This window comes from Danio aesculapii, chromosome 17 (assembly GCF_903798145.1).
Source record: "Danio aesculapii chromosome 17, fDanAes4.1, whole genome shotgun sequence".
Lineage (NCBI taxonomy): Eukaryota > Metazoa > Chordata > Actinopteri > Cypriniformes > Danionidae > Danio > Danio aesculapii.
The window spans coordinates 14,758,875-14,779,430 of NC_079451.1; the positions used below are offsets into that span (position 1 = coordinate 14,758,875).

Consider the following 20,556-nt stretch of genomic DNA (forward strand, 5'->3'; position numbering starts at 1 on the left):
TTGGTGTTACACTTTAATAATTCCCTTCCTGCAGACGCCAATCTGAGACATAGGCTTATCTATTTTAGAGTATAACAAGAAATGCCACAGCATATTTTATTTTTGACGCCTAATATTTCTTTTCTACATAAATGCAGATTTATCTGCTGGCTAAAACAACTAGGAACTATTTACTCTTTTTCAAGGATTCGGACACATTTTAGTGTTGTACCTCACAAACGTTCATCGTTTATATGTCGTTTTGAAACAGAAATAAATGATACGCATTGGGTTGTTTTACTAATCTTCGCCTTTATGATCATCTGTGTATGAAAGGTAATCCATACGATTTATTATACTTATGCCTCACGATTCTTATACCCTGGGTATTAACGCTGTGCAGTGTAAAAGTTCACATTTAAGTCTTTGAATAAATTAAGGTTACATTTAATCTCGATATAAAGCAAAGCGTATTATGTGTATTTGATGGTTTATGATTATGTATCACCTAGCAGTGTAGTACTTTTCAGTACTGATAGTTTTCTTGTTCAAATCCATGTTTTATACTAAAAGTAAAATATATTATATTTAGGATAAAGAAATGCATATATTTAGGAATTAAGTGGTTAATTATTATACTCTCATTATGAAATATTTGTAGTTTTTAAGTCAAATTAAAGCACTACAGCAACAAACACTGTATATAATTTATCTGAACGTTACATATCTGGTTAAATATCTGGATCATAGAGGTAAAGTTGGTTTTATATTCGGATATTCAGACATTCTCCCTAATAATATAACTTCAGAAAAGTATCCTTTGCATTCTAAATAGGGAAATCATAACAGCAGCCAATGACTATCAAAGTACAAGATTGTTCACAGTGAATTAGATAGTGATAATGTTGTTTTGAAGTCATCCTTGCATGCTAATTCCGATCGAATATTGAAAGTAACATAGTAAACAATATAGGGACAATATATCAACAATATATCTGATCTGATCTATCCTATCGGAAAGCTGAATAAATAATCTTTCTACTGATGTTTGGTTTAAAAAGACAATATTCGTCTGATTCCAAAAAATCTAAATACTGAGAAAATTGTGTTTTAAAATCGACTAATTCTCTTCTTAGTAATGCACATTACTATCAACCCTGCTGAAAAAAACTGCTTAAATCAGCCTAAACTGGTTTAAGCTGGCCGACCAGCCTGGTTTTAGAGGGGTTTTGGGCATTTCCAGACTGATTTCCAGCCTGGTCTTAGGTGGTCAGGCTGGAAAATGACTAGCTAAAATGAGCTTGACTAGCCTGGTTTAAGCTGGTTTTGGCTGGTTTCAGTTGGTCATCTCCCAGCCTGACCAGCAAAGGCCAGTCTGGAAATGGCCAAAAACCCTCTAAAACCAAATGTCTTCAAAAAACATTAATTTCGAATTATTTTCTGCAATAAAATAAAAATCTACAAATTCTGATTCATAAAATGAATTTTAAGCTGTTCCCAAAAAATATGTCTGTGCTACAACAGAATGGTTTTGTGATCTTGGATTACATATAACACATAAGAAGTGGAGATTGTTTACAGTATCAAAATGCATATATATACAATTTAAAAAGTTACATTTTGTCATGGGAGAACTTTATTAGGTACACCTTACTAGTACCGAGTTGGACCCTCTTTTGCTTTCAGAACTGTCTTAATCATTCGTGTCATAGATTCAAGTTACTGAAAATATTCCTCAGAGATTTTGGTCCATATTGACATAATAGCATCACACAGTTGCTGCAGATTTTTCTGCTGCACATCCATAATGCGAATCTCCCATTCCACCACATCCCAGAGGTGCTCTATTGGTTGAAGGATGGATCCATGCTTTCATATTGTTGATACCATATTCTAACCCTACCATTCGAAAGTCGCAGCAGAAATCGAGATTGGTCAGACCAGGCAATTTAGCTGGTCTTAGCTGACAGGAGTGGCACCCGATGTGGTCTTCTGCTGCTGTAGCCCATCCGTCTCAATGTTCGACGTGTTGTGTGTTCAGAGATGCTCTTCTGCATACCTCGGTTGTAACGAGTGGTTATTCGAGTTACTGTTGCCTTTCTATCAGTTCGAACCAGTCTGGCCATTCTCCTCTGACCTCTGGCATCAACAAGGCATTTGCGTGCTCAGAACTGCCGCTCACTGGATATTTTCTCTTTTTCAGATCATTCTCTGTAAACCCTTGAGATGGTTGTGTGTGAAAATCCCAGTAGATCAGCAGTTTCTGAAATACTCAGACCAGTCTGTCTGGCACCAACAGCCATGCCACGTTCAAAGTCACTTAATTTCCTATTCTGATGCTCGGTTTGAACTGCAGCAGATTGTTCTTGTCTGCCTGCCTAAATGCGTTGAGTTGCAGCCATGTGATTGGCTGATTAGAACGAGCAGTTGCGTTAATGAGCAGTTGGACAGGTGTACCTAATAAAGTGACAGGTGACTGTATATCCATAAACAGTGCATTAATAATGAGAGATATGATTGATATTGTTTTTCAGACTCCTCAAGATTTACATTTTTGACAACAGAAGCAGCGACAGCACTGTGTGAAGATGATGCGTTATTGGGGTGAGCTCCCAGTGGCTTCGGCTTCATCAGGCCGCAGTTCTTTTGACCTTCTCCAGCGTGAGTTCCGGCAGGTGGAGATGCAGGACCCTCCTTTACATCAACCTTCTGCACAGCGTCCTCGTCCAACCACCATGCTGGATATCCCATCTGAGCCCTGCAGCCTAACAATCCATACGGTGCAGCTGAGCCAGCACGCTCGTCGTCTCCGGGGTCTCATTGCTGCTGCCCAACAGGGCCAGCAACCCCTCCCCACATTATTAGATGCCCAGGGTGCCTTTAAACCTGAGGAAGGAGATGCTCTGCCTCCACGACCTCCCACACCCACTGTACCTGATGATTTGCTTCCACTAGACAGTAAAGCTCCTCGACTGCCTTTCCAGCTACGCCACAGTGACCCAGAGAGTGATTTCTACAAGTAAGTCATAAGTTGGGTTGCCAGGTTTTCACAACAAAAATAGTACAATGGCCATCCAAACTAGTCCGAAATTAGCCCAACTGGCAATCAAACTAACCCAAAACAACCCCAATCTCTAAACTTCAAATTTACATTCCCATACATAAAAATAACTATTTTACATTATTGAATGAAATATATTGTTTTTTTTACTTTTTTCATACTGTATATTGGTAATTGTAAACATTAGATTTTTATAAATAAAACCATCCTACCTTCAGATTGACATCTGATGAACCAAATCTTTCAATTGGTTTTGTTGATGCTTTTTTTTTAGAGCTGTTTGAATATATTTTACATCACTGTTCACATTAAACATATTTTCTTTTAAAAATTACTTTTGTTTGAAGGTATAAAGATTCAATGAAATATACTGTTTTAGTTATTATTTAGCAAAATTCCCAGGTAGTTCTGGCAACGAACCCTTTTCACAAGACTGTTATAACGCATTTAACGGTCATCAGCATCTTAAATCCTTAAAAGTTTTTAATATTTAGATTTTTTTTTAAACGTATGAACATTTATATGTATTTATGTATGTATTCTATCATCTTTGCTTCAAATTACATAAAACTAATTACCAATTATGCGAGGCGTTTCCAATGCAGCATCTATGGGAAAGGACAGGAAATTTAACATTATTCTCCCCTCTGGCTGCCGTCATCAGTCTCACACAATTTTTTTCCTTTTTATGAAAATTTACATCATTGAGGAGTTTTTCTTTTATTATTTGAGCAAATAAGATTGTAAAAATATTATTTGTTGTATTCTCCCATTCACTGCCGTCTAAGTTTTCCCAACTTTGACGACTTCCACTACTGAGAAACTCAGAAATGTAAAAAGGGTCTACTGTTACTATGGAAGCAAAAACAGTTACAGCTGCTGGCTGCGCACAACCCACCCACCCACACACATGCACACACACACACCCACCCACCCACACACATCCACACCTCTCGTTTGTTTACTTTGGTAGAATATACCAGTATAATAAGTAGAATATATTGTATAATATGTCAAAACTTTAACCTGCAGAATACAAAAACAATCTCTGGACATAATCAAATTTATCTTTTTTTTTTTCATTTTCCTTCGGCTTAGTCCCTGATTGATCAGGGGTTGCCACAACAGAATGAACTGCCAACTATTGAGGCATAAGCTTTGCGCAGCGGATGCCCTTTCAGCTGCAAACCCAGTAGTGGGAAACACCCATACAATCCGCTATTCACACCCACTCATACGCTACGGCCAATTTAGTTCATCCAATTCACCTATAGCACATCTCTTTGGACTGTGGGGGAAACTGGAGCACCCGGAGGAAACCCGCACAAACACAGGGAGAACATGCAAACTCCACGCAGAAAAGCCAACTGGCCCAACTCGAACCAGCAACCTTCTTGCTGTGAGGCGACAGGTCTAACCACTGAGCCACAATAATTTTACAATCAATTGTAAAAGTTCTATGATTATCAAGTACTTGTGAATGAACCTTAAAAAATCTAAACTTTTCTGTATATTTACATGTCAGCAAATTCACTTTCCAGTGATATATGCGAAACACTGGACAGCCACAAACGTAACCATGTTTATTTAAAACATTTCTTTTATAATTTTTTTTGTCCACACTATAGACCATTTCAATGTGATCATGTCATTGGACCATGAACATTTTCTGCTTGGTATCAAACTTCTGTAATCAAAATTTTTATACAAGAGGCAATACAATCATAACTTAATGTTAAAACAGCTATCATAACATTATTTGTCAATGTGTGGCTCTTTTTGGATTCTCGGAAGCTATAGAAATTAAAAATGTAAAACAGGAAATACATTGGGAGCGTTGTTTTTGTTTGCATCCCTCAAAATGGTCTATATCAGTGTTTCTCGACCACGTTCCTCCAAAATTTTAAATTTACTAAAATATTGTGCTGTAGGTCTTAAATCTTTTATAAACTGGTCTTAATTTTCCTTTGTTCATGCATTGCTACCCAATCTGGCCAAAACCTATACAATCACCAACAGTCCATCTCAGTAAAACTTTAAACTTTTTATTAAAAAAGGTAACTTTGGTAACTTTAACTCCATGTATTTACAGCTGAGGACACAGACCTGGATATATTTTTGTGTATAGATTTTGTTTATTATAGTTTTGAAAACTTTTAAAACATTTCTTTATTTTTTATTTTAAAGAAAATTTATGTTGGAAAAAAAACTATGCTTTGCTAATGCTGAGTTCAGACTGCATGATTTTAGCCCCGATTTTGACTCGCTGAGAGGTTTTGAGAAATCGCTAATAAATGCCTGAAATCCCAGGCAAATCGGTTCTCATTCACACGAGTAACATTCACACAATGTGAACTATCAAAGACGCGATCTGAGAGAATCACTGATGAGTCGTCGATGCCAATGAGATATTTGGCATGCTAAATATCTGTAGCTGTCGGCGATTCCAATCTTGCTGTGTGAAATGAGTTTTGACTGAAAATAATATCGGCGATCAGCTACAGCCAATGAGAGAGCAGTATCCACTGGCGTGGGTACCTGCAGACCAGCGGAAGGTTGGGGTAGAAGTTAAAAGCGCTCATTTTTCAGTTTATTTGGACCCAAGATATGGAGGAAATACTAGTAAAAATTTGGCAGGAGCACCTGTGTCTGTTTGACGTGTCATGTGGACAATATTACAACCGGGTCAAAAAAGAAAAAAGTTGAGGGGAAATTGCTAATTCCCTTCAAACACAGGTGAGCAAATATGTACATTTTCTACTCCACTAAAGGCTTCTTTCTCGTTATGTAGTTAATAACAAAAGATATACTACGTGTTTTTGGTTGTGAGACATAGTTTGGACAAAGTTGTCAGCGATTCTTCCTATTGTAAAGTCATACAGTGTAAAAACTGCCTGTCGCAGATCCATCTTGCAGTGTAAACAAAGCAGCGACAAAATGCTAGCTCAGATAGTCGTGCAGTGTGAAAACATATGTGACACGACTACTTTGAAAATCATGCAGTCTGAACTCGGCATAAGAAATATCAAAAATATTTTAGCTTTTTATTATTCAATTATTTTTTGTATTGTTAAATGTATTAAATTATAATACATTTTTTGATAAGGCAAATAAAAATCTTTTCCATTTGGGCCCTTTAAAAAGTACCCTAGCATTTAGCCCTTTAGGAGTTTAAAATTTCATTTATAATGGTCTTAAAAATGTCTTAAAGTCTTAAATTTAACCTGGTGAAACCTGCAGAAACCCTGCTTTCACACACATTACAGGTCTTTCATTCTTTGCTAATGATCTGATGATTTAAATTAAGTGTGTTTGGTTAAGGAAACGAGAAAAACAAGCAGTGTTGGTGGTCTTCCAGGAACATGGTTGAGAAACACTGGTCTATGACTCTTTATTCAATGTCTTTTCCTTTCTATCTTTCATCTGTTTTCCTTCTCTACATCTTACTGTTTTTAGAGGTAAAGGTGAGCCAGTCACTGAGCTTAGCTGGCCATCCTGCCGTCAGCTTCTGTACCAGTCAGTGGCCACAGTGCTCGCTCATATTGGATTCGAGTCAGCCAACGAGAGCGTACTGGAGACTTTAACAGACCTGGTCCATGAACACTATCTGCGGCTCACCAAGTTGCTGCGTGTGGCTGTTGACAGGGAGGCCTGCCAGGGTTCTACCGCCTTCCCTGATGTATTGGAACAGGTTTTTCACGAGTTGGGCATCGGCAGCGTCCTGGCGCTACAGCGTTTCTGGCAAGTCCGTATCAAAGATTATCACAGCTACATGCTGCAGGTGAGATATGGCTAATATTGGGTCTCATTCACTAAACATGCGTACACAAATGCGTAAGGTGCAGGCTTATTTGTGGCTCTTTCTCCAAGGCATTTGATTCACTTGAACTTAACAGTGCTGATTTTGGACCAGGGGCATGAAAATGATCACATAATTTTCTTGACCTAATTAAAGGGATTCCTTCGGGTTCTATTTTGGGGCCTATTTTGTTTTGTATTTTTTTTAAATAGCACTTTTTTTGGCTTCCGTCTTCAACAGCAAATCCTCATATTCAGTATTGTTAAAGTTTTTCCATTTTCGTCTTTTGTTTTGGTGCCATAATTCTTTTTTCTTGTAATCTTCCCTTATATAGAGCAAGTTTGGCAATGTATTATACAAAATAATAACCTAGTTTATGCGAGGACATATTTAGATGACTTCAAATTCACTAACCGAAGAACAAGTTTAAGGGTTGTTGCTTGAAGAGATACAGCTGCAGCCGAACGTTATTTATTAAATTACGCTTTAAGTTGTATTTAATTAACGTCTACCTGCACCCCAAACCATAAACCCACACCTCACAGAAATGTCAAAACAGTAGTTTTAACAAGAATTATTTTTATTTTTTATTACATTACCTATTAAAGTGTAATTTATTAATGTCTACCCTGACCCCAACCCTAAACCTACCCCTTTACGGTGCAGTGGTGCAGTAGGTAGTGCTGTCACCTCACAGCAAGAAGGTCGCTGGTTCGAGCCTCGGCTGGGTCAGTTGGTGTTTCTGTGTGGAGTTTGCATGTTCTCCCTGCGTTCGCGTGTGTTTCCTCCAGGTGCTCTGGTTTCCCCCACAGTCCAAAGACATGCGGTACAGGTGAATTAGCTAAATTGTCCGTAGTGTATGTGTGTGAATGAGTGTGTATGGATGTTTCCCAGAGATGGATTGCAGCTGGAAGGGCATCCGCTGCGTAAAACGTGCTGGATAACTTGGCTGTTCATTCCGCTGTGGGGACTAAGCTGAAAAGAAAATGAATGAATAAATGTATTGTTGAAATTATATAAATAGTTTTTATTAATTTCCGTCTGGGCGGCATGGTGGCGCAGTGGATAGCGCTGTCACTTTACAGCAAGAAGGTAGCTGGTTCAAGCCCCGGGTGGGTAAGTTGGCATTTGTGTGTGGAGTTTGCATGTTCCCCCTGTGTTTGTGTAGGTTTCCTCCAGATGCTCCGGTTTCCCCCACAAGTCCAAAGACCTGCGCTATAGGTGATTTGGGTAAGCTAAATTGTCCATAGTGTGTGTGTATGTCCTGGTCCTCCAGTTTGGGGATTGAGCGTTCGGCTAACGACCCACCTCATAATAATTAGATGTTACAAAACACCAACATGGTGCGGCTAACTATCAACTTCGATATAAACGGCCCTGGGAGTGAGTAACTAGCTAACTAACCTCCGGCTGCAGCTGTAACACATCTAGAGTTTAGGAACAAGCTCTTGTGTGTACGCACATGTTGTGAATTAGGTGGAAAGTTTTCATGAGTAGTTCAGATGTGCATATAAATACAAAAAAGCCTACGCAGTTATTAGTGAATGAGACCCGGTGTTTTGACCTTTTCAACAATTTACTGTATGCTTCGCATTTGTCAACAAAAAAAGCAAACTGACATGTAATGCTATTGACTCTAGGTTAGTAATGAGCTCTCTGAAGAGTATGATATACTTGTGAACCCAGAAAAGGCTCTGGAGGATTCCAAACCCTTGAAGGTTAAAGAGGAGCCAGTAAGTGACATCGCGTTTACTTTGAGCGAGGAGCCAGAAGCAGATCTGGCCTCAGGGGATCAGGCCTTGCCTATTGGTGTGTTGGGCACGTCCAGTGAAAGACTGGAGGAAGGACATTCCCCTCATGCATCAGGTATGCCTCATTCAGTTCTCATGGGACTTATTAATGTTCTGCTAAGGCTAACTTAAAGGTTGAAAATAAATTAACATCAAACTGTTGATTCTTACATTACTTGTTCCTTAAATTAGCAGTTGCCAAACTTTTTAGCCCACGACCTCCAAAATAACAAGGTCATGGGCTCGTGACACCACCCTCACCCCCCACCCTCACCCCACCCCCCGTAATCACACTGTCCTCGGAAGTGGTTATAAATACACTCTTGATGCGAATCTCCTGTTTTACCACATCCCAAAGGTGCTCTTTTGCAGCGGTTCCCAACAGGGGTCCCGGCCCACAAGGGGGCCTCAGCGAGCTCTGTGGAGGATCACATCATAATTTGAATTTTTTTAACTGTGGACAATGGAGTGGAGGAACTATGATGTCAATTTGTATGCAAAAACCCGGAACGAGTTAGCATATTAGCAGTTCCGGTTTCCTCGTCCCAAAGTCAATGGGCTTTTCCAATGGGATTTCAGTTAAATCGCTGAAATAAGGTTCGTGGCTTATACAAACTTCCACGTTTTATTCTACAACATAAAACACATCAGTTACATCACACTCTTGATTTTTTTAAATCAGTTACACTTCTTTAATAAGACTGTTGCTATCAAGTTGCTAAATGAGACTACAGGCGGTGTCAGAGACATTATACATCATCGAGCTGATCTGGTCTGGAGCGCAGCTCGCTTGTGTTGGGCAATTGAATTTGTGTGTTATTTAAGTATTTTCATGAATACTAGTATTTTATATTTTGTAGTATTTTTCTAATTGGGAATTCATATTGTGTGTAGATCATTCCTTCACTTGTAAAGACTGTCAAGACAGATTAATTTGTTGATCACTCCTCCTTAAAATGTATAGCATATGTGACTGTATTGGCTGCTTTCCGCTGTATTTCGTGACAAGAAAAGAATATTGAATGTTGTTCTGTGTGCATGATGGAACTTGCAGGCGTATAGACTTGTCCCTCACGCCTCATTTCTGTCGTCTAAGGGAAGAGGGCTGTATGCACGCGAGCGATTACACTTATTTAAATATGTCTTATGATAATACTATGTAGGCACATTTACACATACAGTTTTAAAACCTTTACAATAACCGTAAAGCAAAACAAAATGTATTTCCCCACATAAAAAATTATCCAAAATGCACGTAGGTCTATGTGTTTTTGCGTATTTATTTGTTCATAATATATATTGAGGATTATAATATAATAAACCGAGAGAGTAAATCTTTGTCACTGACCATATTTCTAAAAATAAGCTTGAAAAGGGGTCTGTTGCATGGTGGTGCTGACGTCACAGCCGAGCGCCCTGAAGGCACTGTAGTCCGTTTATAGCCTAATGTTAGCTTTTCAATTCTTGCGTTCGCATTTAAAACTCAAAAGTAATAAAAGTTGTATTTTTGTGTGATAATTATACAGTTGGACAAAACATGTAAGTGTAATGAGCTGTGTTTGAACACAGAGCTTATTATTTGCAATCTTCGAAAAGCCTAAGGGAAAATCATGGGGATTTTATTGGGAACCAGTTTTAAGCTAGCAGCCAATTAGCCTACAAGGTGATGTCATAGTCCCTCCACTCTATTAGGAAAATGATCATGTTGCCTTAATTCATTTGATCCTCTGGTTGAGCAATGGATAAATTTGTAATTCGTATCTCCACAAAAAGAAAAAAGACAGTGTCTTACTGATTCGCCTTCAGCAGCTAATAGGGTCACACTTTATTTTGATGGTCCGTTTGTTGAATTTAAGTTATGTTGCATCTACATGCCAACTAATTCTCAATAGATTATAAGTAGACTGGTTAGGGTTAGTGTAAGTTGACAGGTACTTGCAAAGTTTCTTATAGACCTTTTTCTTGGCTGCTGCATGGAGGGCACCATAGCGACCAGCGTCTTCCGGTGGAATGTTTAGAACTTCCATTTACAACAGGTAATTTGCGACCGTAAAATGGGTTTTAATAGCATTTTGAGTGGATTACGGAGTGTTTTTGTGACATAACTTTAAAAGGTGTGTGTTAAAGCCATTATAATCTGTCAGATTTGGTTCAAGCGCGAGAAAAAACGTTCTTTTAGTTCACGTGTCTGCCGCCAGAAATACAGTGTGTGTGTGTGCGTGCGTTTGCGTGTGTGTGTGTTCCCGTCAGCTGTTAGCTCAGCGGCTCTTCAATGCAAGCATGCACTCTCCACACACACACACACACACACACACAATACTTCACTGCATTATAGAGATTATTTCCCAGAGATGGGTTGCAGCTGGAAGGGCATCCGCTGCGTAAAACATGTGCTGGATAAGTTGGCGGTTCATTCCACTGTGGCGACCCCAGAATTATAAAAGTATTAAGCTGAAAAGAAAATGAATGAATGAATGAATGAATGAATTAGAGAGATTACTGGCATGATACTTAACAGGTATGCAAGTCATGCAATTTTCAAAAATTACCAATAAAAGTCCGTTACTGATACTCTGTAGTCTGATTTGCATGTTGATGCTAATCGGGAGCCGTTTATGTGGGACAGTACAGTAGGCTACGTGTGTGTGTCAAACATTTTGGTGAATTACATTTGTTTGGGCTGGTTATATATTTGAAAGAAAGAGAAAATGTTGACTTCAGCGATGACGAGGCTTCATTTAAATGGCACAAGATGCCGTCTGACAACAAGGAGAAAATGCCTCACAGCAGTTGTTTTCCATCCTATTAGATCGCTTTTTTTTTTATAAACAGTCCAGGAGGTGGTGCTGATCGACAGCAGTATTAGTTCAAAGACGTTAAAAGCAAATAAAATAGATATCTATCATATCAAAGCTGTCCACATGTGACTCTTTATACGCATCAGCTGCTGACCTGAAGTTCTTAGCATTCTCCGAGCGCATGCACCAAAGCATAATGGGTAATTTTGCATTCTAAGAAAAAGGTCTATAATCAGTCAAATGTCTGTTGAAGGAGCAGTATCAACAGATATTAAGCAGACAGTCTACTACACTCTAACAGCCCATCAAAATAAAGTGTTACCGCTAATAGTAATGACCCAAGCATACTGGACCCAGGTGAGGAAGCTCCAAACATTTCGGGTCGCAACAGTAGCAATACTGGAAAAACGAAATGCAGGAAATACCAAAATTGGTTTGCAGTCAAGAGTCCTCATTTCATACCTCATTTCACAAAAAACTCACATAATGACAACAACAAATGGACATGAAGACATAAACATACAAAACACTCTCTTCAAAAAAAATAAAATAAATAAAAACCCCAATCTATAAAATTTCAATTATAAAAGTCACAGAAACCCCTCTGCTTTAGTCTATGCCATATTCAAATGTCTAATGGCTGCTGGTATGAAACTATTTTTGTATCGTTTACGTTATCGGTGGCACTTGAAATTTAATTTATAATTCTCTTTAGCTGCCTGGGGTACACAGCCTCCAGATTGGCTAGTGACACCCCAGTCAGCTTACTTGACCACTCAACAGAAAGGCTCCCAAACCATGACACCAAATTAAAAGATAAAACCAATCTAAAATATAAAGTCAGTCTGATTGTGGTGTCATAGTTCAAATGTACTCACTCCAGGGGTCGCAATCCAATGGAAAAAAACTCAAAAGGCTGATGGCTTTTATTATATAACTTAATAAAATGTATTTGATTTTTGGAAATTACCAAGAGACACCCCTCATTGTTGTGCCATCCTCACCCCAAACACAATGTTAATTTTAATTATTTGTTTAGTTTTAGATTTTCTGTTGTTCAAATATGACCCTAAGTAGTTTGAATCTACTGTTTGTGTATATTACAATATTGTTAAAAAAAATCATGTACATTTTCAGTTTAGTTTCATTTGTAAAAGACAGTTCATAGTAATTAATTTTAATTATGGCCCTGTGGAGGTCCCCAGTTTGAAGACCCTTGGTCTGAATTGATTATTGTCATATATTCCACATATATTCAGAAAATAATGAGATGCAACCTGTTTGTTTGGACTCACAGAGCGATTGTTGCCCTGAAATCAAAAATTCCTAACTGTTTGATTAGAGTCATTGCATGCAGAACATCTAATCTGTGGCATCCAGCTGTTTGTTTGCCTTTTTCTTCTTTCTACTGCATCCATTTTTTAAAGCAGTTGCTTGTGTTTTCTGACAGAAACTCGGGAGTGAGGAACACACCAAAAATAATCAGCAACAGAACTTTAGCGAAACGTCGTCCTTTTATCTGTCTACAAACATTTTATCTGTCTAGTAAACATGCGAATTTTGCTTAACCATTGTTCACTGCAGGCAGTTTGAAATCCAGCTGTGATTTGATTTGAAATATATATTTTTAGGCAACAAATTGTGGCTGTAATGGTTTTAGTATCAAAAGAAAAAGTTAAGGCGAAACTTTTCTGAGAGAGTTTACTGTGGGAGGCTCAGTATGCTGTCCTTTTTGGCTAACATCCCAATATACTGATAACTAAATATAAATTGAACTGACCGCCAGCCTACCGCTTAAATGAAATAACCCATTTAATCTGTTTATATGCAAATAAATAACGCAATGCAAGTAAACAACCATGTTTACATGACTTATTGCAAAATCCCTCTCATTCCCAGTGGAGATGCTAATTTTCTTTTCTTCTATGTATCAATGCACAATATATCAGCGACCGTATCGGTTACGGCCTATAAATGATATTTACACTCTCACTGATATTAAGATTAAGCTGATAAATGATGCATTATTTCTGCTGGTTGAATAGTTTCACATGCTTGCTGTTCTACACCTACATATGTTACTGCTATTTTGATTTCGGTTAATGTTCAGTGACTTTGAATGCTTTATGGTCAGGCTGCAGATTTTATTTTTACACTGTAAAACCCAACAGTCAACTTTATCAAATTAAATGAGTGTAGTTAACTCAATTTACTGAAAGTTATTCTACTCATTTGGTGTTGAAGGTAATGAGTGAATTAAATACCTCATTACTTCAACTTAAATAGAGTAAGTTCACAGTACTCATATAGATTAGTCTTTTTAACTCTAATGGTTTGTTGCAATCGGTTTCCTCAAATGGTTTGATTTGCCTTAACTTATTGGGTTGTACAGTACTCAGTTGATTTGAGTTCTCTTCATTTATTGGGTTTTACTGTGCTCAAATTGCTTCATTTACTCAAATCGAGTAAGTTCACTGCACACATTAGGATTAGTTTTTGAACTTACATGGTTTGTTGCAATCTGTTTCCTCAAATGGTTTGAGTTACCTTAACTTATTGGGTTTTACAGTGTACTGTAAAACCCAAAAAGTTAAGGTAAGAGACAGGGTATGTTTCGTATTTTCAATGAAAATGAAAGGAGGAAGTAATGTTATAGGCTCCGTTTTGTTATAAATATGCATTCAGTGAAGATGATGCTCATATAAATATGTAGCTATACGGCGCTTCAACATTTTTGGTTTCTGTTAAGTTGCTAATATCAAAATGAAAATAGGCACTTCCTTATATCATGTTTTCATTTTATTGTTAAGAAAGTGAAACAACGTAGCCAGGGTGATGTAAATGAAGTTATACAGTACACTGTTCCCTTTGAAGATTTACCCAACAGGTCCTCGGGAGTTTATTTTCCCATATCAAACTTGTCAAGTCCGAACTTACAAGGAGAGCATGCAAGACTGAACTTTGTGTAGGCTACTTAATATTGAGGAAAACGCCCCAATCAGATAGACTAATGTCTGCAGCCACACCTCCGTTTTCAGATGTCTCCATTTTCCCCCATCCACACTAACACGGAGCAGTAGCGTTTTAAAATGAAAACGGCCACTTCATCGTTTCCAAAAAGCTCAGTTGTCAGAGCTTGAAAACTCCACCGTAGTGTGGACGAATGGTGTACCTGTAGCAAAACTTATGCGTTTTAAAACTAAAACGTATTAGTGTAAACGGGGCCTAAAACAGCTTATACGCTTATTTCACACAGCCATCATTTTAAAACACGAAAGCAAGGCTGCGGTGGGAAGAAACCTGGAAGTATAGGATCAGCACTGTAAACATTGCAGCAACATGCTGTGTACTACAAACCCCAAGCTGTTGCCACGATTTCAAAATTTAGATATGGTGTAAACATCAATTTAATATCATTCATATAGTTTAATTTAAACAATTAATAGCATATTAGGCATCTAACAACATTACAATCTCTTTCAGAGTAATACGCCCAAGTGTCTTCCTAGGCTTCAGTTCATGGCTGCAGGTAAACACCATGGGGACGCTTCCCAGCTTCAGCCAATGTAACCCAGTGAGCAGTAAAGCAATGCAGTCCTCTGCAGCACACCCTCATGTTGTCTGTAATAGTGTTGTTCTGGTACTGGTGTTTTAAACACATCCAATTCCTGCTAACATTTAAACACCGCTGATTAGCCATAGTATTTACGGGTGCTCAACCGAAATGACCATGAAGGTCATCAGTTCACCGCTCTTCACCTAGTGCAAACACAGATACGTGGACATTGGAGCATTTAAAGCCGTAAAGATCAGTCGATTCATCAGTGGATCGCTTGTTTGTGTTTGTGCTCAGTAAACATCGGTGAAGAGCGGTGAACTGATGACCTCACAGCCAATCACAGTCATTTCTGTTGAGCATGTGAACACAATGGCAAATCAGCGCTGTTTAAGAACGCCATCAACAGTGCCTTAAATGTTAACTTGGAATGGACTTTTTATTTCTGTACCAAAATTCAGTATAGTGACAAGTCTAATACAGTGAAAGAATTAGTTTGTTAACTTGAGCTTGATGAATGGCATCTAAAATGTGTGTTTGGGAAAGAAAACGTTAGCTAACTAGTGCCATTTCCTTTAACTTAGCTGAAAATAAGGTCCAATATCCATTTTTATTTTCACTATTCAGTGACAAAGGACCTTTGAGTCACTCGGAAGGCGGTGAACGTATAAATTTGTGCTGATTTCTCATCACTGATAAGATATACAGCCAGGTACACAACATTCCTGTGTGACTCAGGCGCTACTTCCGGGTTTTTTCCCACCGCAGCCTCGATTTCGCTGATAAAAATGGCGGCCACGTGAAATCAGTCCATAGAAGAAGGAGCTGGAGCTCATTGGAGGTGAGCTCCACCCGAATGGCTCTCCAGCGAGCACCCTCTGCTGTTATAAAATCACCAGTGAAAACTGAATGTCATCTGCTGGTGATGTTTGGTGCTGTATACCCAAACAAATCTTACTGAAAAGCTTCTAAGATGTAAATTTTAAGTTTGGTATATCAGTTGTTATAATATATTTTGTCAAATTTATAGTAAAATTGTTTTTGAATACAAATTTTAAATAATATGATTAAAATATTTATATATTTTTATTATTTTCATAAACTCGTATGTTTAAAAAAAAACTTTTTTCACTTCAGCTACAATCTGACAAGTATCTTCTTAAAAAATCTTCTGTAAATCTGTGCACTAAAGCATTAAAGATTTGCAACAATTTACTGTAAGTTGAATGTGTCATTTTCACATCTATGCTTAAAGTCCATTAAGGGGTTAATAAAAATAACTCTCTTATTAAACGCCAAGCATATAACAGCAATAAAACTTGAATAACAAATTAATTCAACCACCTAATCCATCAGTTGTTTCATTACTTTTTTTGGGGAATGGAAGATGGTTAGAATTAGACAAGAATACTTTTGTTTTGGTAATGATCTACATTAAGGGTGTCAAACTCAGTTCCTGGAGCCTAAAGCACTCAATTAGTTTCATTAGGTGTGTTTAATTAGGGTTGGAACTAATCTGTGCAGAGCTGCAACCCTCTAGGAACTGGAGATTGACACCTGTGTTCTAGATTAATACAGCAATTTGATTTTCTCTTCAACAGGAGCAGCGGGGAACAGCCCTCCCTTGTGGCATTTGGCTCAGGTAAAAATGGAACCTCAGGATAGCGAGGAGGGCCAGGTTTCAGGTCATGGGGTTCTGGGAAGTGACGTCTTTGAAGAGGGCCCCATGTCCACCATGAGTGAAGCTGGCTTGCCTCCATCCCCTGGTGGATCAGAAGGAAGCTACATGTCCCACTCACCAGATTCTCTCATGGGCACGTCACCCTTTGCTCAGCGACCAAAGAAACGAATTAGAAAAGTATAGTGGTTTTGTCATTTAAAGAGTTAGTTCACCCCAAAATTTTAAATTATGTCATTAAATACTTATCCTCATGTCATTCTAAACCCCTGAAACCATTGTTTGTCTTCAGAACACAAATTACGATAATTTAGGTGAAATCGGAGAGCTCCCTCATCCTCCATAGGCAGCAAGGTTCCCGACTTGTTAAAAAACATCCTCAGAACAAACCATATGGCTTCATTGGTTCAACTTTAATATTATCAATACTGTGCTCACATGAAACAAAAATACTCAACAGTTTCTTCTCCTCAGTGTCAGTATAGGACATGTCTCGTCTCACATCGCATTTGGCTTCTGATGTTTTACCTCAGATGCACAAGTTTCAACTTGTAAACATGCGCAGTATACTGACACTGAGGAGTAAAACCATTGAATAAAGTTGTTATTTTTGTTTTATTTGCGTACAAAGTATCGTTATAGCTTGATAAAATTCAGTTAATATTCCAGAGCATGTCCCTGAGGATGTTTCTGAGGATATTTTTTGGTATTATACCCAAGTTTGAGTGAATCAAAGACCCTTCTTGTCTATGAAGGATGTGGGAGCTCTTGGATTTCACCTAAAATATCTTCATTTGTGTTCTGAGACAAATTAAGGTCTTAAAGGTTTGGATACGACATGAGGGTGACTAATTAATAACATAATTGTCATTTATGAGTGGACTAACCCTTTCATTTAAGAGACTGAAAGCACTTTCACAGTCATTGTGATGCATGGTCTCAACCTCTTTTGGGACTAGATAGGTATTCTACCTTTGAATGGATGTTTTAAGTGAAATTAAACGAAACAGACAAATGACAGGCATGGTTGAACGCTCCCTCAGCAAATGCCAGGCGGTCACCGTTTTACCTAATTATGGAATAGGACAATAACTGTACTTGTTTGCCAGAGCGAAATTAGCATCTGTTTTTTGTACCAAAACAATGGAGGGAGCACAACATAGAGAGTAATTATAGCCCGATGTGTGCTTCAAAACACACAGGGACATCAATCAAGCCAGTAATGGCAAATTAATTACAGCATGCATAAATCTGCATGCTAAATAAGCAGGCCAATTCATTTACCTGCACAGCCCCAGACGTCACAGCGGAGGCATTGTCTCCTAAACACCTGTACCACAACAGTTTTCCAATTAAAAAAATAAGTAAGCAAATAAATACTGGTTGAGTGAAAATGTAGCTACTCATCCATAGCAATGTTTCCAGAGGTTCAATTTAAAGGAGAAAACGAGAAATCTATCTCACAGCATCCTTAAATGAAACCGTGTGGGCATTCAGTGGCCACTTCAAGGGCATTTCGATGAAAAGCAAAACATGAATGTTGACTGCAGAAATAATCTTCCATATGTTTCAGTACTTAGTCTTCAATGGGTCTTAGAAGCATCTCTATTAGGTAATATTTCAACAAGATCCTTATTTGTATAGTCAGAGTATTTGTACTTGCGTTGTGGCTTTATTTTGAATGGCAAATAAACACATTTCTGCCCAAATTACTGTAATATTTTAGTTCGTAAATAAATGATTATAAAGTTCCACTTTTTAATTGACTTGACTTTTTTATTATCAACAATTGGAAGTTTAAATCTAAATTTACAATTAAAATCAGAATTATTAAACTCCTAAATTATTAGCCCTGTTTATTTTTTTCCCCAATTTCTGTTTAACGGAGAGAAGATTTTTTTCAACACATTTCTAAACATAATAGTTTTAATAACTCATTTCTAATAACTGATTTATTTTATCTTTGCCATGATGACAGTAAATAATATTATACTAGATTGCTACTAGCTTAAAGTGACATTTGAAGACTAGATTAAGTTTGGGTAATTAGGCAAGTTATTGTATAATGATGGTTTGTTAGACTATCGAAATAAATATAGCTAAAAGAGGCTAATAATTTCGACCCTAAAATGGATTTAAAAAAAAATTAAAAACTGCTTTTATTCTAGCTTAACTAAAACAAATAAGACTTTCTCCAAAAGAAAAAAATGTTATCAGACATACTGTGACAATTTCCTTTCTCTGTTAAACATAATTTGGGAAATATTTAAAAAAGAAAAAAATTCAAAAGGGGGCTAAGAATTCTGATTTCAACTGTATCTACATTTAATATCATCACATAAATCACATGAACAATGCAATTAACTTCATACTAAATTAAATAAATAATTGATGTTTTCGAAACTAGTCTCGAAACTAGTTAACTATAGCACATTTAAAACATAATACTCTACTAATTGAAAACATTACTAATTTTATTATCCCTTTTAGACCTAAATTATGTTCCAAGTTTCTGAAAAATGTAAGTGTTTTCACAGTTCTTGAGGCTCCAGTAAATGAGACCAAACTATAATAATAAAAATTCAACACTCTTTAAGTACAGTTGAAGAAATTATTAACCCCCCAGAATTATTAGCCCCCCTTTTTATTTTCCCCAATTTCTGTTTAATGGAGAGATTGTTTTCAACACATTTCTAAACATAATAGTTTTAATAACTTGTTTTTAATAACTGATTTATTTGATCTTTGCCATGATGACCGTAAATAGCAGGTTATTAGGCAAGTTATTGTATAATGATGGTTTGTTCTGATCAGAAAACAATATAGCTTAAAGGGGCTAATAATTTTGACCTTAAAATGGTTTTTAAAAAATAAAAAAAACTGCTTTTATTCTAGCTGAAATAAAACAATAAGACTTTCTCCAGAAGAAAAAATATAATTAGACATACTGTGAAAATTTCCTTGCTCTGTTAAACATCATTTGGGCAATATTTAAAAAGAAAAAAAATTCAAAGGGAGTTTAATAATTTTGATTTCAACTGTATATAGATTTTTTTGTCCATTTCAATGGACATCAGGTCAGAACAGTTGTACCTCCCGAACATTATACCAACATAAAGTAAAAATAAAAAACATACATTATTACTGGTATAATCTTGACATTTATTTTCAAAGTCACAAAGATTAAGATTGTAACATTTTTACTTTAATTTTGAGGTTTTTGTTGTATAGATTGCATCTTGTTTATAACAATCTTTATCTTCATCTTCCTCATCACTCCACACAATATTTCCAACTGCTATATGCTTAAGGTCTGTATATTCTGCATATGAAATTGTTTCAGCAATAAATTAGTACATCAATATAGTCTTTATATATAAAAAAGTTCAATCAGCATTACTGGAGATTAAATTTCACTTACAGATTTTGAACCTGTTGTCCATCCTAATGGACAGACATATTTGTAAAAGAAATCCTGATCTAAAGCTTGCATGTATACAAAATATTTTACATTTATATTAGTAAGTGCAATCCCTCGTTTTTACATACAATCCATGAAATATTAGCAAACATATCAATAAATCTGAATAAAATCATTGTGAATGTGGCTTACGTCTGTGTCTGGAGTGAAGTGATGGCATGCTGCTTTTCAGTGTAGTGGATATTTTTCAAATTACAACATGTCAAGTCTTACCGCCATTTGATTGGATGACAGTTGTCCACTCTTTAGTGGCTTTAAATTAGATGAAATGCTCAGGAACCACAAAAAACATGGGCTGTCATGTGACATCCATTATAATAAATCAGTAATTATTATTCTAATGTTTATTATTGTACAATAACATTGCATAATGGTCTTCTTAAACTACAGACAAGTAAAAAGTCTTGTAGTATG

At 37.0% G+C, this 20,556-nt stretch overlaps 1 protein-coding gene across 2 annotated transcripts; it reads left to right on the forward strand.

The window, feature by feature from the left end:
• Positions 1 to 197: 197 nt before the first annotated feature.
• supt7l (SPT7 like, STAGA complex subunit gamma) lies at positions 198 to 18,427 on the forward strand. 2 transcript variants are annotated; one of them, XM_056477581.1, is made up of 5 exons: positions 198 to 315; positions 2,514 to 2,998; positions 6,497 to 6,821; positions 8,480 to 8,705; positions 16,585 to 18,427. In XM_056477581.1, exons 2-5 carry the CDS (start codon positions 2,568 to 2,570, stop codon positions 16,845 to 16,847), a joined length of 1,245 nt encoding a protein of 414 aa, XP_056333556.1. In that variant the 5' UTR covers positions 198 to 315; positions 2,514 to 2,567; the 3' UTR covers positions 16,848 to 18,427. The 2 variants fall into 2 exon arrangements, with proteins under 2 accessions (XP_056333556.1, XP_056333557.1); XM_056477582.1 differs by having other exon boundaries at positions 2,544 to 2,998.
• The last annotated feature ends 2,129 nt before the right edge of the window (positions 18,428 to 20,556 follow it).